The sequence below is a fragment of the Seriola lalandi genome, unplaced genomic scaffold (genome assembly GCF_002814215.2).
Source record: "Seriola lalandi dorsalis isolate HSWRI2012SDOR001 ecotype SW California unplaced genomic scaffold, Sedor1 jcf7180002053553, whole genome shotgun sequence".
Taxonomy (NCBI): domain Eukaryota; kingdom Metazoa; phylum Chordata; class Actinopteri; order Carangiformes; family Carangidae; genus Seriola; species Seriola lalandi.
In genome coordinates, this window is record NW_019524106.1 from 173,750 (window position 1) to 187,819 (window position 14,070).

At 40.9% G+C, this 14,070-nt stretch overlaps 2 protein-coding genes across 2 annotated transcripts; both read right to left on the reverse strand.

Moving 5' to 3' along the window:
• Positions 1–2,555: 2,555 nt before the first annotated feature.
• pou4f1 (POU class 4 homeobox 1) lies at positions 2,556–5,662 on the reverse strand. The gene is made up of 2 exons (XM_023401244.2): positions 5,363–5,662; positions 2,556–4,936 (listed from the first exon to the last, which is right to left on the reverse strand). Exons 1-2 carry the CDS (start codon positions 5,483–5,485, stop codon positions 3,950–3,952), a joined length of 1,110 nt encoding a protein of 369 aa, XP_023257012.1. The 5' UTR covers positions 5,486–5,662; the 3' UTR covers positions 2,556–3,949.
• Positions 5,663–6,871: 1,209 nt separating this feature from the next.
• Positions 6,872–13,073, reverse strand: obi1 (ORC ubiquitin ligase 1). The gene is made up of 6 exons (XM_023401243.2): positions 12,920–13,073; positions 12,581–12,716; positions 10,260–10,351; positions 9,542–9,763; positions 9,265–9,353; positions 6,872–8,753 (listed from the first exon to the last, which is right to left on the reverse strand). Exons 1-6 carry the CDS (start codon positions 12,989–12,991, stop codon positions 7,379–7,381), a joined length of 1,986 nt encoding a protein of 661 aa, XP_023257011.1. The 5' UTR covers positions 12,992–13,073; the 3' UTR covers positions 6,872–7,378.
• Positions 13,074–14,070: the final 997 nt, after the last annotated feature.

Below are 14,070 nucleotides of genomic sequence, written 5' to 3' on the forward strand. Positions count from 1 at the left end.
TCCATCTTAACCTGGGCGCCTAACAGCTGCGATTAGGGTATAGGCCCACTCCCCTCCGCTCACAGCCATGGTAAAAAGTCGCACGCTCGTAAATCTAAGTGCCTAAGTTACCATAACGTGCGATGAAATCATTATTTGGCGACGTGGTGTCAGAGACTCTCTCATCTCGTCTGTCAGGAATCCAATTTCCTTTTATTTACATCCACGGTATAGATTAATTACTCCCCCGACTAGTAGCCTGAAGGAATTAAGTTATGAGATCCTCTGGTAGGTTCCATGATTAATCCACCGCGGCCTATGCAATGATACGAAGGAAGGAAGGAAGGAAGGAAGTGAGGTGATAAATGCAGTTAAGACAGGATCGCAAACATTGTTACATAATAATAACAATAATAATAATTATAAAAATAATTCCTGTTAAAACGTGGTGTTATAGCCTACCAAATGCTTATTGTTTTATGTGATCAATTTATAATTTAAGGTGGTTTTCGTTGCTCTGAGGCTCAGACTGGACATCCAAAGCATCATGGAATGGGACAAGAGGAGTTGGGGGGGTCGCCTAAATGATCCAGACATATTTATAGAGGGAAGGCCCATTCAGGCCCAGGTAAAAAACGATGTCTACAGGATCAGGCGGTGCTGCGCCACCACTATCGATAGAGCTTTACGGGTTATGATATCGGTGAAGTTACTGATGAAATATCCCCCTGATTAATAGAGGACTCTGTCGTAGCGGGCTGACATATGGTAGGCGAGGCAGCTGGGGACGGTACCTCAGGCATCCCCTTCGGCCATTAACATATTAGAGGCTATTGAGCAGGCAGACAGTCCGACTTCATCCAGCGCCCCTGTGCAGAGAGACAGCGCCCCTGAGCTGTTTGATATAGGCTTTCAATAATGCATCACTCCTCAATCCGCCAACGGAGCTGTTCGTGGTGCTGAAATTATTGCCATGTGGCGCGTGTGGTGCCGCGCGTGGAGTGTGTTCAGTGCCAGCGGTGCTGTGTTTCTCTCGATAGGTTGTGTTGGATGGTGAAACTTTGAACTCATCAGATAAAAAATAACATAGATAGATAGATAGATAGATAGAGAGACATGGCTACACACACATGCACATAATAATACACGCACTATTCTGAATAATTGTTGCCTTTATCGTGTGAATTCGTCGAACACGTTGAAAAGTCTATTTTGATTTTTTTCGATTTAAAATCCTAAATACGACAATGAAGATTAAAAGTTTCTCTCCAAGACGTTTTCTCCAGATCAGCTTGTGCTGCGATATAATAAAATCAAACATCTGGGAAAAAATATTCTGGAGTAACGAGTTTCCTTGTAGCTGCATTAAATCAATGTCATGGCTTTTCCTTCTTTTCCTAATAATCTTTATACATTGACAGTATTTCTTACAACCTTTAAAGAATAAAGCGAAGCGATTCAGTGCAAGGATCTGCAGCTACCTGACACTGGGGTCTGAAGATGCTATGCCTTTTAAATATGCTGAACATTGAAAAAAATAACAGCTGTTACTGATGAAGAAAGTGACTAAAATCAAACTAAAAATATTTTACTCACATTAAAGAATGGCTCACTCTTCTGTCCATGTAGCCAAAAGCTAAAGAGAAGCAATAAGGAGCAGCTTTCTGTGCTGTTTAACAGCGGCTTCCTTCATCCGCCTGCTTCCCCTCAAACCCCCGATAGCTGTCTGAAAATATTGCATTTTATATCAGCAAATCCCGATTAATATTGCATCACCTGCATTTAAAAATTCATTTTCATAAATGCAGTGGAAAGTGAGCAAAGCCCACCAAAAAAATATATCTGGAAGTAAAGAGTGAATAGAAATATCTGGAAGGAGGGTGGAGGTCACAGTGTCCATTTTAAATAAACAAAACCACTTTTCTTCTTCTTTTCTTTAATTTCCTCCCTCCCTCTCTCTCTCTCTCTCTCCCCCTCTCTCTCTCTCTCTCTCTCTGGTGTCAAGGGGATCCACTTTAATGTTGCTGCTCAGTTATTCTGACTCTGTTGTGAAACTTCATTAAATGTTGATTGTTCTGCCTGTCTCAACACAGTAAAAGGCGGGAACTTTATCCTGTTCTCTTGTAATTAAGCCTGTTATATGTGCAAACATTCAAATGTAGGGGCAACTAAAACACAACAGATCAGTTACCTATTTTAATCACTAATTATAATTATAAACTATAGTTATCAGAGTAATTAACTTGTCAAGTATAAAATAAGTTTTATTCTTATATTGTTATTATTGTTGTTGTTATTATTATTGTTATTATTAATAATATTATTATTATGTTTCTTTTTTTACATTAAAATAAAGAAATTTATTAAAATTTAAAGAACAAGAGGCAAAAATAAGGACAATCCTTAACTGTAATATGGTTTGAATCTGCACCTTCATACTCCCAAATTAGGCAAATTTACTTCACCACAGATTAGACAAACTTTGAAGACATCCAAGTATTATTTCCACTGATGAACGTCTTATCTCGATCTTGCAAATGCAAGAGAAAACGGTAGAAAAAATATATATGAAAAATACAGCACTTTTACATGATACAAAAAAATCTAAAATTAAATAACGCCTCATTTTATATTGAGTTCTGGACACAATAAAACCATGACAGCAATATTTACATTCAACCCTTCATGATTATGTTGAGTGCCGGCCCAATCACAACCAGAAAAGCATACTTTTCTTTCTTCAATTTATTAGAAGATTGCTGGAACACACCTCCCTGTTGAATTTGGCTTACAGGATGAACAGTACCAATGAAAGTAAGAGGACAACAGAGGAGAGTGGAGAAGTGGTGAGAGAGGGAAGGAGACAGTGGGACATTTTCAATGATGCACATGTCGCCGCCAGGTTTTTGTAAACATACTTGTGCACAAAGTAAAATATTACTTACACAACGTTTCCGTTAACAATTAACACGACAAAGAACGTGGTGATCTTAATGTGAAAACAGGCATTTAACAGTGACTTACACCATCCACAAAATAAGGTCTATGAGTAGACAGCTCTATACGCAGTGATTCTTTTTCCAATGCATAGAGTGTTTGCACTGCAAACTGAAACACATGACAGGAAATTTAGGGTTGTCTTTTTTTTCCCATTGTGATCTCTTCTTGATGAAGCAGAAAAAGCTTTCGTGCTCTCTGACTCTGTTTTGAAACTTTTCCTTGTGATGCCAATAGTGTCGATAGAGCTTATAAATTATTTCCAAAAGACAGGAGCTCACCTCTGATAAGTGATAAAGTGAAGTCTGTATATACAAAACCATTTCGACATAACTGATCTATAAACCTAAAGGGTCTTTTGTGCAAATTCAAAATAAATATATCTATAGATGTGACAGCCTATAGAGGCTAAATTACTGCCCGTGAATTTGGATTTCATGCAGGCCTAAAAAAAATTTTTTTTTCGTTAGCCATAAAAGTTTGCAACTAAATTTGAGTTTATAGCAGCCTCCAAAGAAGAATAAATGAACAGATGAATAAATGAACAGATTCATGAATTATTTCTATACCAACAACGACAAAAATCAAAACCAAAAACACAGTTCAACAATCAATGAGGTAATTCGTAAATGGCTATACTTCAAATAATAGGCCTATTAGGAGAAAATAACTCGCTATAGTATCAAGCAAATTACCTCTTTCCACATGTTTTAAAAGGCAATGTCGACGTCGCTAAACTTTTCCCTCGTAACAACTGAGCGAAATTTGTGTAATCTGTTATTTGCATACTTCACATTCACCGATAACGTGAAAATAAACAAGATATATGAAGCCTCGTAAAATGGGTATCTAAAGCCCATTGTGCACCAACGTGTAAAATCGCTGGAGACAAAAAACTGAAAATGGTGTCTTAGTGTCCTTGGTCCCCAAATTCAGTCACACAACTTTTTTTTTCTTTTCTTTTCTTTGCCCATCAGTGAGCTGCGGAAAATTTCAACCTCTTCTGCTTCTGTCTTTGGTTACAAAACCACACTCGCACCACATTTTTTTTCAGGTCCAACTTTTCAGCTATAGCTGCTATTTTCTCGGACGACGGTCGAGGTTGTACGGCGAAGTAAGCCTCCAAAGACCTCTTTTCTGGGGCTGCTATCGAGGTCCTCTTGCGTTTCTTTTCCCCCCCGTTGAAAATGTCAGGTTTGCTCATTTTCTCCCTCTGGGCCCCCTCGGCCTCCTCCAGCCAGGCCTGGAGAATAGGTTTGAGCGCAATCATGTTGTTGTGGGAGAGAGTTAACGACTCGAATCGACAAATTGTACTTTGGCTCAGTGATCCCACGCCGGGGATTTTGAGATTAGCCAGAGCGCCACCCACGTCCGCCTGGGTCACCCCCAGCTTGATCCTCCGCTGCTTGAAGCGCTCCGCGAAAGCCTCCAGCTCCCTTGGGTCTGTGTCCGAGTCATTGATTGAGGGGAGTCCGGCGTTAGTGAGCCCAGGGCCGCCTTGACTCCCCCCGTGATGGCCCGGTAAGAGCCCGTGGTGGGTGAGAGGCGAGTTCATGCTCATAGCCTGGTGGGAGAGGTGACTCAAGCCGTGCATGTGAGAGTGCGGGTGGCCAGAGGAGGTGGAGATGAGCCCTCCGCCGCCACCTCCACCGCCTCCGCCACCTCCTCCGCCGGTCCCGTCGTGCGCACTGGACATAAGGGTGAGGGACGGCGAGGTGATGTGGTCCATAATGTCCGGCGGCTCCAGGTTCTGGTGGTGGTGGTGGTGATGGTGGTGGTGGTGGTGGGCCAGTGGCACGGTGGATGTCGACGAGCACGGCACTGTGCTCATCGTGTGGTAGGTGGCGTCGGGCTTGAACGGATGCGTCTTGCCCTGGGACACGGCGATGTCCACGGCCGCCAAAGCCTCAGCCCGGGCCAGCAGGGTCTCATCCAGGCTCGCAAATATGTTACTCTGTAGCTGCGAGGGCGAAAATTAAAAAGGAGAGGGCGGGAGAATGAAGGGTTGCGAAATGGGTGAGAAAAGGGAAAAGACGTGGAGAAGAAAGGAAGACGGGAGAAAAAAAGAAAAAAAAACATAAATAAATGTATCTGTCAGTCGGGACTTTTGGCAACACATAACACAGCCGGAGTATTCCTTCAGAAGCGGCAAGTCATAAAAATTAATACAAAAACAGTAAAGCCAGCCTTTGCGTGAGCATGCTTTCAAGAAGATCACAGACTCTTGGAGTGATTGCCGTGGAATACATGAAAAAAACATTAAGTGCGCGTCTTGGCTGAATGTGCCTTGGAGCAGCCCTTGTTATTACGCACAGACAGCTTTCAGCGCTACATGCAGCCTAAGCACGAAAAAGGATAAAGTCGAAGTTTTGGGGAGATAATTTACCTGTGGAGTTTGTAGACAGGCTCTCCTTATAGCTTCCGAGCTGGAATGCAGGGTGGTGTACTTGTGCTCGGGTAAAGAGGGATGCATGGCGAAGTGCGGTTGTTTGCTGTTCATGGACATCATCTTGGCGAGCTTCTCCAATTAAAGTGCACGGGAAAGAAAAGGGGGAAACGGCTACAAGAGCTGGAAAATAGTCATAGATACACAGTGATCCTTTGCCTATCCAGTAATGATGCAGTGCAGTTCGCTGTGTTGTGCGCCGAGTGCAGCCTTGAGCCCGGAGATCACAGAGATGCCTGCAGTCTCTCAGACGCACTTATCTGTCTACTGTTTCCCACTGCTGGGGATGAGAGAGGCTCTTACACCTGAGCGCCTCAGATCTCGTCAAGCCCCTGCTCGGCTGCTCTCGCGAGACATAAACTGCCAGAACAGTGAACAGGCTGACAAATAAAAACTGCTCACAGGGCAGGCTGTAACATCTGGAGACTAGACGCCTGCGTTTTTAAGGGCTCACTCCTCTCCATCCAGCCACAGAATTGCGCCGGTCCCGATGTCTTTAGGCCTTATTCTTGACTTTAAGGCCATAAATCATTGACTTAATTCTGTTTATTTTAGCAGCAATCTATGTTAGACTGGACTTTATCCCTCTGATTTCAGGAAATTGTTTTCCAAGGGAATTATTAAGGAAAATGAGTCAAAAATATTAGTAAACATTCAATATTTATATCAATGTAAATAGGAACACAGAAAATCAACATTATGACGCATCAAGGTGGAAATAACTATTACATTTCTAGATTTGACTCAATTAGTTGTTCACACCCGTGCAAAATATTTAAACGTGTCAGTTACACGGTTTGCCATTTGGCTCTGTTCTTGGCCCACTCTCTCATCTTAACCCTTGGAAGTAATGAGGCGGCCTCCTTATCATTAAAGACCATCATCGCCAGATGAGCACTAAACAAATTGATTTAATACACCAGCGTAACCCTGTACACAGTCTTTACCTAAATTAATTAATCCCAATGAATTAACACTTCATTTATTCAAACCACAACGGTTACGCAATTAAAATTTCATGCAGCGATTAGAGGTATGTGAAATATACATGATATCGTTAAATTTGCATAATAAATAAGGCGCTTTCTGCTGCAACGGAATGACTGTGCGTGTGAGGTCTCTAATGTGTGTCGCTATAGGCTACAACATGCTTTTGTCGGCATGAATAGGCTGTGCTTTTCGACTTTTAATGGCAGCTAATTAATAATTGTTAGTTTAATGTTATGCAAATCAGCAAGTACCAGAAAAGGGAGTATTATGATAAAATAAAATAAAAACTATTAGCTTGTGTACTAAATATTGATCCCCATTTCCAATAAAAACCAAAATATGGAAAATTCACCACAAAATATTAGGCAAGTAAAAGTCCATGACTGATCATCTGAGGATTTTAGGGGATCTGAATCATGCAGATGGAAGAAATACAGATAAAAAAAGCACAAAAGAAAATTGAGGTTCATACATTCTCATTGCATTACTACTTTATTTCCTGACACACTCTTACATTGTAATATTTTAATTCAAATATCATTGTTTTTCATGAGTCATGTTCATCCGTCTTCAGTACTGCATGCCTTCACAAAAAGATGACCATGTTTACTGAATAGCTTAAAATGACCAACACATACAAGTGGGGTGAAGATGTCTCAGCATCAAAAGTGATGCACTACAATATAACAAAGTATAACAGCACACAAGTGTTTGTACCATTACAACACAGACACATATTCACACTGTCAACACTGGCTTTTAAAGCTATTTATCTGCCGCTGTGACCTACAAGTAGAGTACACTAAGACAAAATGACAATAAGTTACACCCAAGCATCATGTTCACAAATTTATTTTGAAGCAAAATGAAGTTGATGTTTCCAGCCATGTGTGGATGTGAAGCCTAAACAAAACTCACTACAGTGTATGGCACAGCGAGAACACACAGGTTTGGTTTGTAAAGGCTTTACATGAGCTTTGAAAGTTTTGTGGGACTGCTTGTGTTAAAGGGACTGTGAGACTTTCTCTTTGTTGGCTGGCTGATGTTGAGTGTTTGTCTGTCTTTTGGTGTGTTCACAGGTTTACCTGTGCAGCTGGAGGATGATGAGGAGGAGGAGGAGGGGTCTGCGTGATCATGGTCCTTGCCTGCTGGACTGAGAGAGCCAGAGGGACCGGCCTTATTCTCCTCCAGCATATCAAACAGCAAATCAAAAGACAGTTCTTCGGTCTGAGAGGGCCCTTCACCCCCTGAACAGCCAGAGACATCGGCAACCCCCTCCCTACCCGACGCCAGTGCAGCAAAACCTTCATCTTCAGAGCCTTTTGGAGACGCTTTCTCATTCAAGGTGCAATCCGTGTCGTCACGTGGTGGGTGGTTCTTCTGGTCATGTTCTATCACAGGTTTGCCTCCATGGCTTGACAAGACATCAGGGCAGGTTTGTGGTTCTGGGACGAGAGTGTTGTTCAAGTCTGTGGAAAGGGAGGAGGCCAGGGAGAGCTGTGATCCCCGGCTACTGGAGCTTTCTCCATCCAGCATCATGGAGTCCAACTCTGAGATTTTGTCCAGGTAAGCTGCATCCATGGATGCCTCGCTGGACATTAGGAAACTATCAGACTCATCATCCTCAAGATTACTGGACGTGGATGCTTTAACCAAGCTTTCTTTTCTTGGATCTGGACATGGCTGGTCATTAGAGTTAGAACTCTGCCAACCACCCCAGAAGACAGACTTTGACGGTTCCATGTCAGTATTGGGAGGCAAGCCTTTGGGGAGTTTGTCAAGGCTGCTGAGCTGTTTGTCCATACTGCTGTTACTAGGAAAATCTTCAAAATCGAGCCTCCTCAGATAGGACCCAGGTTTAAATGCAACCTTCTTTTCACGGATGCCAGGGCTCCTCAGAGTCAGGGAACGGAAAGCAGACGACGGAGTTGTGGGCAAAAGGTCAGAGGAGGTGCTTTCCAAGTCCTTGTATTTCTGATCTGAGGTCAGATTCTTATTAAACTCTTTGTGATCTGCAGATGGCAGGAACATCAAACTGTGATTTCTGGAAAACGTTCCACATTCTGCCTCTGGATTGCTGCAGATCGACTCCCTCTCATTGTCACTCAAGCTTCTCAGCATCATGTTGATTTTCTGTTGCTGTGTGAGAGGTTCTGACCCAGCCTTGCTACTCTCACATGCTTCCTGCACGTCCAGATGTCTCTTCTCAGACTTGCTGACCTGAGACTCCAGGTCTTCAATGTACTGGTCACTGCGCTCCAGAGCCCTCTTCAGGTGGTCCACATCACGCTCATACTGCTGGATTTTGGCTTCCAGTGCTGCCACAGTATAACGACCAAACCTGGGGGAGATATCGTTTTGTGTCTTTAGATTGGTCAAGGATCATCATTTCAGAAAAGCTAAACAACATTTAGCTATTGGACAATTTTTTTTTTTTTTTTTTTTTTTTGTTATGCACTTGACCAAGCAAATGTACATAATGCAAGATAGCTCATTTGAAAAGAAAGTTAAAAAAAAAGATATAAATAAAAATTGTCTTAACTTTGTCTTTTGGAATATCGGTTTAGAAAATGGTCTTTAACTGCTGTTGATTTGACAGAAAAAGGGAAACCTAATCATACAGAAGTTACTAACTTTAGCAACAAATCCCTGCCTCCAGACTCAGCCATTTTTACTGGGAAAAACACTCAACTGAAACAAAGTTACATTACAGTTCATTTTGTAGGTACAGTTCCCAGTGACAGTGACTTAGACGCATGTGCCAAATACTTCTACATTCATTTCTGACTTAATATGAATCAATGACAGGATCAAAAGCTTTCAAGCGTCATTAACACAAGAAAGAAACTTACTTCTGAGGAGATCTGCTTGCCACCTCTGCTTTCAGCCTCATATTCTCTTGTACAAGGTCGACATTTTGAGATCGCAACGCCTTATTTGCCTGTGGATGGTAAAGTAACACATTTTGCTTTGTATGTTATTTCTTTTACCAAAGACTTACACCAGCTACACACGGTGCTTTGTATGACCTATGCATTTGAGGTGGACTCACAAAAAGGCACATCTCTCCTTAGAGGATCTATGTAATTAATACACAATGCAACTAACTCATTATTAGAGGTTACATACCTCCTTTAGCTTATCCATGTCCTGCTTTATTTTATCGCAAACATCTGTGGCAGTTCGTAGCTTGTTCATCCATTCTTCCAGGACATAGGGGTCAACACTTTTGTCACCTGTTTGCACTGCATTAATGCTGCAGGGATCCAAAGCAGTCTTCAGTTGTGCCTCCAGACTTAGATTTTTTGTTTTCAGCTCTTCATTTTCTCTAAAGAGCCCTTCAATTTCTTCCTGATAGAGGGAAATTAAGTGAAATCGAAAACATCAACCACAATAATATGTCATCATAATACTTATAGGCTGATCAGTGTTGAAAAGTTAAAGCAGAGATTTTTAAAACATCGTTTTTTTCCCCGTTTTGGCAACCTGAAAGCTGGACACTATTGTTGCAATCTGAAATAGTAGTTACCTACTTTTACAGAATCTGTCACATTATGCTGAAGCTTAAGTAAAATATTAGTTGACACATTATAAGTCTGCTCCAATCAGGAGTAACAAACCGCTCCACCTGATATTCTGAGCCCATCACTAAAGAAAATGTGTATCAGTAGATTATAGCTGCAATTCAAACTCCATTCAACTGCCTCAACCTGATAGCCTGTGCTTCTCTTTTTGTGGTGATAAACCCTCTTAAAAGCCTCTGCAACAGCCTCGGCCTGCTTGTTACTGCTGTGAATACATTAAAGCATATTAACCAATGAAAAAACACGGCATGATAAACTGACACCTCATATTCGCGTAAAAGCAGTTCTCCTCTGGTTTTTCTGAGACATTTCCTCATGGAAGGGCTTTCACCGTGATCGTTCTCGTTGGTCCCTCCTGTAACAGAAATACACGAGTACAGAATGAAACAGACAAACATGCTCTGCAACAAAAGTAAAGTCACTCAACTGCTACTCAAAACACGTAAAATATCAGCATAGCTTTGAAAATGTGGGGTGCTGAACTTTAAAATGTAGACGAATCCTAACTGAGATGCTCAATACCACCTGCAGAAACTGTGTTAGATTTGATGTGAAAACACAAGACTTAAAGCCCTGTCCCTGTAGCCTTCCCTTCAGTAATACTCTAACCTTTTGGGAAATATGCTTGTCAGTGGTCTTAGCCACAACTACATGAGTGGACTTCATATCAAATTTCTCTCTTCAGCACAGAAACTGGCCCTAGACATGTTTCACGTTGTGTTCACAAACTGTGATTAAAGGTATTTTAATCTCTTAGATTGAGTCTTTTTTATCCCATTATTTTAATCCTGTCAGACAAACTGGTACATTACATTGTGTTAAAGTTCAGGTTCCAGGGAAGAAAGAACTGCAGTAATAAAAGCCCTGCTGCATTTCTGCTCTCAAAACTGTCCCCCAATTTCTGCAAAAGATATTCTAGTCTGAATCCAGTCAGCCAGGGCTGGAGTACATGCTTGCATGTCAGTGTGGAATGTCTTTGGTCAGTTTGCAAGGAGATCCAATATGATCAGGCCAACAAAAATAGGAAGGAAAGGAGGAAAGTGTGGGTTTGTGTGATCAAGTATCTCAGAATCAAACACTACACTCACCCATGCAAACATGCATTCTACATCACTGCATAAATGCAAAACTCCTTCTGTCTTTGACATTTCTAATTACACATTTCTCCATGTCCCAATGGTGAACAGAAAGGTTCATTACAACAAATGAAAAAAACACTAAAAATTAAATTAAAATGAATCGAGCAATTATTTTGATAAGCAAATAATAGTTTGTTTGTTTTTAATCAAAATTGCTAAAACATCTTGCTGATTCCAGCCTCTCAAATGTGAGGATTCTTTGTTGTTCATGGTAGTAAACTGAATAGTTTGGGGATTTACACTGTTTGTCAGTCAAAAAAAACAACTAAGGACGGGCTGTTTGACATTATAGCATTTTGGCTATTTTCTGAAATTTTATGGACTGATAATTGTTTTTGGTTTTTTTTTGTTTTTAAATCAGATTAATTCATAATGGAAATAATCTTTAGTTGCAGCCCTAGTTTGGTGGATCAAGTAATACAATTTATCTGGCATAAGATAAGTTTCTCCCAAGTTTACTACACTGCAATGATCAGCCCACAATTTTCCTTGAAGCATGTGGGAAGCATGCTCCAAACCACTGTCAAATGGGTGAACACCCAACATTCATAATTCATTAATTTGTAATTATTTTTGATTTTCACTTAAAACAACTGGACCCAAGTCAAGAAAGAGAGAGATTATCTGGAAAACACAATAGATGTCAACACAGGCCAACTTTGTGTTTAGATGAAAATGTTCAACCCTAAGTAAATTTCATTTTAATGACAGCGGTATGGTGGCCCAGAGAGCTCAATACACTGCAACTTAAGAAAACACTGTATGCAAAGAGACAGAACACAAGCAAATGAAGAAAACATCAACAGGGTGACAGGACATTCACTGCATTTAGAAAAAAACACTGCAAATAGAGAAAACAAACACAGAAACACAAAGTAAAAACAGAAGACAACAAAATGTGAAATGTTTCACATTTGTGCTGTTGGCAGTAAGTTTGTGCTGATTACTAGTTTACCACAAATATCAAATAATTATACATAATATCTGAATCATGCAATCAGTGTTTAAACTAAGAAAAAAAACAATCAGTGTATCTCTATAAAGTGAATTGGCAGAATTAAGAGAATAGAACAGAACAGGACTTGCTGTTCCTGTATTTGTTTGTGTTTTTTTGAATTTGGTTGTTATGCGTATTTGAAGCCTTTTTTTCTAAATGCAGTGTATGTGTTGTTACACTGATGAATAAGCTTTGTTTGCTTGTGTTTTATGTCTTTGCATGTGTCTTTTGAAGTTGCAGTGCATTGAGCTCTCAGGGCCACCATAAAACAGGGTTATGGGTAATACAAACACTATAACTGCTTAAACTTGACTGCAACTTCAACAACATGGTTTATTTCACTAACGTGATGACTCAGCTGTGAAGTGCTGCAGGCGGATGAAGCCTCACATTACCTCTCCTCTCTTGCTTTGAGTCGTTTTCGCGCTGTTTGTATGGAGTTACTCACCGATGATTTTTCTGCAGGGGTTCTCTGCTGTGATTGGGACTCTGCAGGTTGGACATTGGCTAGCTTTCTTTAACCACATTTCCATGCAGCATGAACAGAACACGTGGTGGTTGGCACAAATGACCGGCTGCCTGACCTGTTCACACAGAAACATGCAGATCGTTTTGTTAACTTCAGTAATAAAGTATGTTACGGCCTGGTAACACAATTGGTGTTAGTAAGAGTCGCGAACGTCAGCTGCAGAAACTTAACGGTTACTAAGCAGCAGTTTATCCTGTGTAAACATAATCTTTGTTCAACGGCTGACGGACGTTAACGATTTTAAAACAGAACACTTACCTTTCCGAGACATATCTGACACGAAATCGGCAAAGTCATTGAAAGGGTCGACGTTTGATAGTTAAGAGCCATGGTTTGAAGGACTACGCCGGAATACAAAGCACACGCAACACACTGCCTCCGAAGAAGTACAAATCTCCCACCATACTCCCGCTACGCTGCGCGCCGAGTCTGTAGAACTACGGAAAGCCGAAAAGGCCTAAAAGGCTGTACACTGTGTTGCCAGATTCGGCGGAGAGCCACCCAACCCGCTCCAAAACCGATTTGTTTTTTCCGGTTGTTAGATTTCGGGCTACTTACAGCTGTAGCCTACTTTTTGAATAGGGACATGTGCATGCAGGTGTTGTAACAGTTGCAGCAGCAGCAGTGGCAGAGACATACCGATACACCCGTGAGTGCACTCCAAACAGGAATGACATTTGATTTGTCTTATTAACTTTCCAGAATGTAAGGAACTATAGGCTAAAAGATGGGGCAGGTTATGGGCTAAGATTTAGCTAATTTTTTGTCATTCAAATCTGGCAACATGAACTAGTCTTGGGGGAACGTTCAAAACAGCAGTTAGGGGTTAGAGTTTGCTCAGCCATGGTAGTTATCTTTACTGTTCACCATGAAAAAATACTAATACTACTAGTAACTGTGTGATTGATAGTGGAATTAAAATGTGCTGCCTTCTAAGGAGATTTTCATCTCTTGCAGTTATACATTTTCAGTCCACATTTTCCCTTTTACTCTGTTTTGGTCTCCACCAGCTCCTGAGAAAAAACATCTGCATCATCTACCTGTTAACCATAAAACAGGTTTATTAAAGCTGCAGCTGGAAACTGTGTTGATTAGAGTAGTACCATGTTGCAACAGTGAGCTAGAAGTTGTGTTGTTCATCACGATGAACATCCCCCATTAACTACTATTTGATTTAGGGCCTATTGTTATCTTAAAAATATTGATTAGTGGAGCAGCAAATACAGAGAGAGCTAAGTTAGGCAGTTAGCAGAAATGAAGAAAACTATTGACTAACTTTATAAGTATGATTTACATGATTGTAAATGTGATTTAAAAAAAAAAAAAAATTAGTCTGCCTATCACTTTTTTCCCATAACAATAGAGAGCTGTTGCATGAAATCAGCCTGATGTCTACAGTCTGTATAAAA

What these genes read in the sequence shown, in the direction of transcription:
- pou4f1 (XM_023401244.2), bottom strand. Translation starts at nt 5,485, where the DNA reads ATGATGTCCATGAACAGCAAACAACCGCACTTCGCCATGCATCCCTCT. An exon ending in CCTGTCTACAAACTCCACAG is followed by an intron (nt 4,937 to 5,362) that starts GTAAATTATCTC and finishes TCGCCCTCGCAG; the next exon opens with CTACAGAGTAACATATTTGC.
- obi1 (XM_023401243.2), bottom strand. Translation starts at nt 12,991, where the DNA reads ATGGCTCTTAACTATCAAACGTCGACCCTTTCAATGACTTTGCCGATT. An exon ending in GTCAGATATGTCTCGGAAAG is followed by an intron (nt 12,717 to 12,919) that starts GTAAGTGTTCTG and finishes CTGTGTGAACAG; the next exon opens with GTCAGGCAGCCGGTCATTTG. An exon ending in ACATGGATAAGCTAAAGGAG is followed by an intron (nt 9,354 to 9,541) that starts GTATGTAACCTC and finishes TACCATCCACAG; the next exon opens with GCAAATAAGGCGTTGCGATC.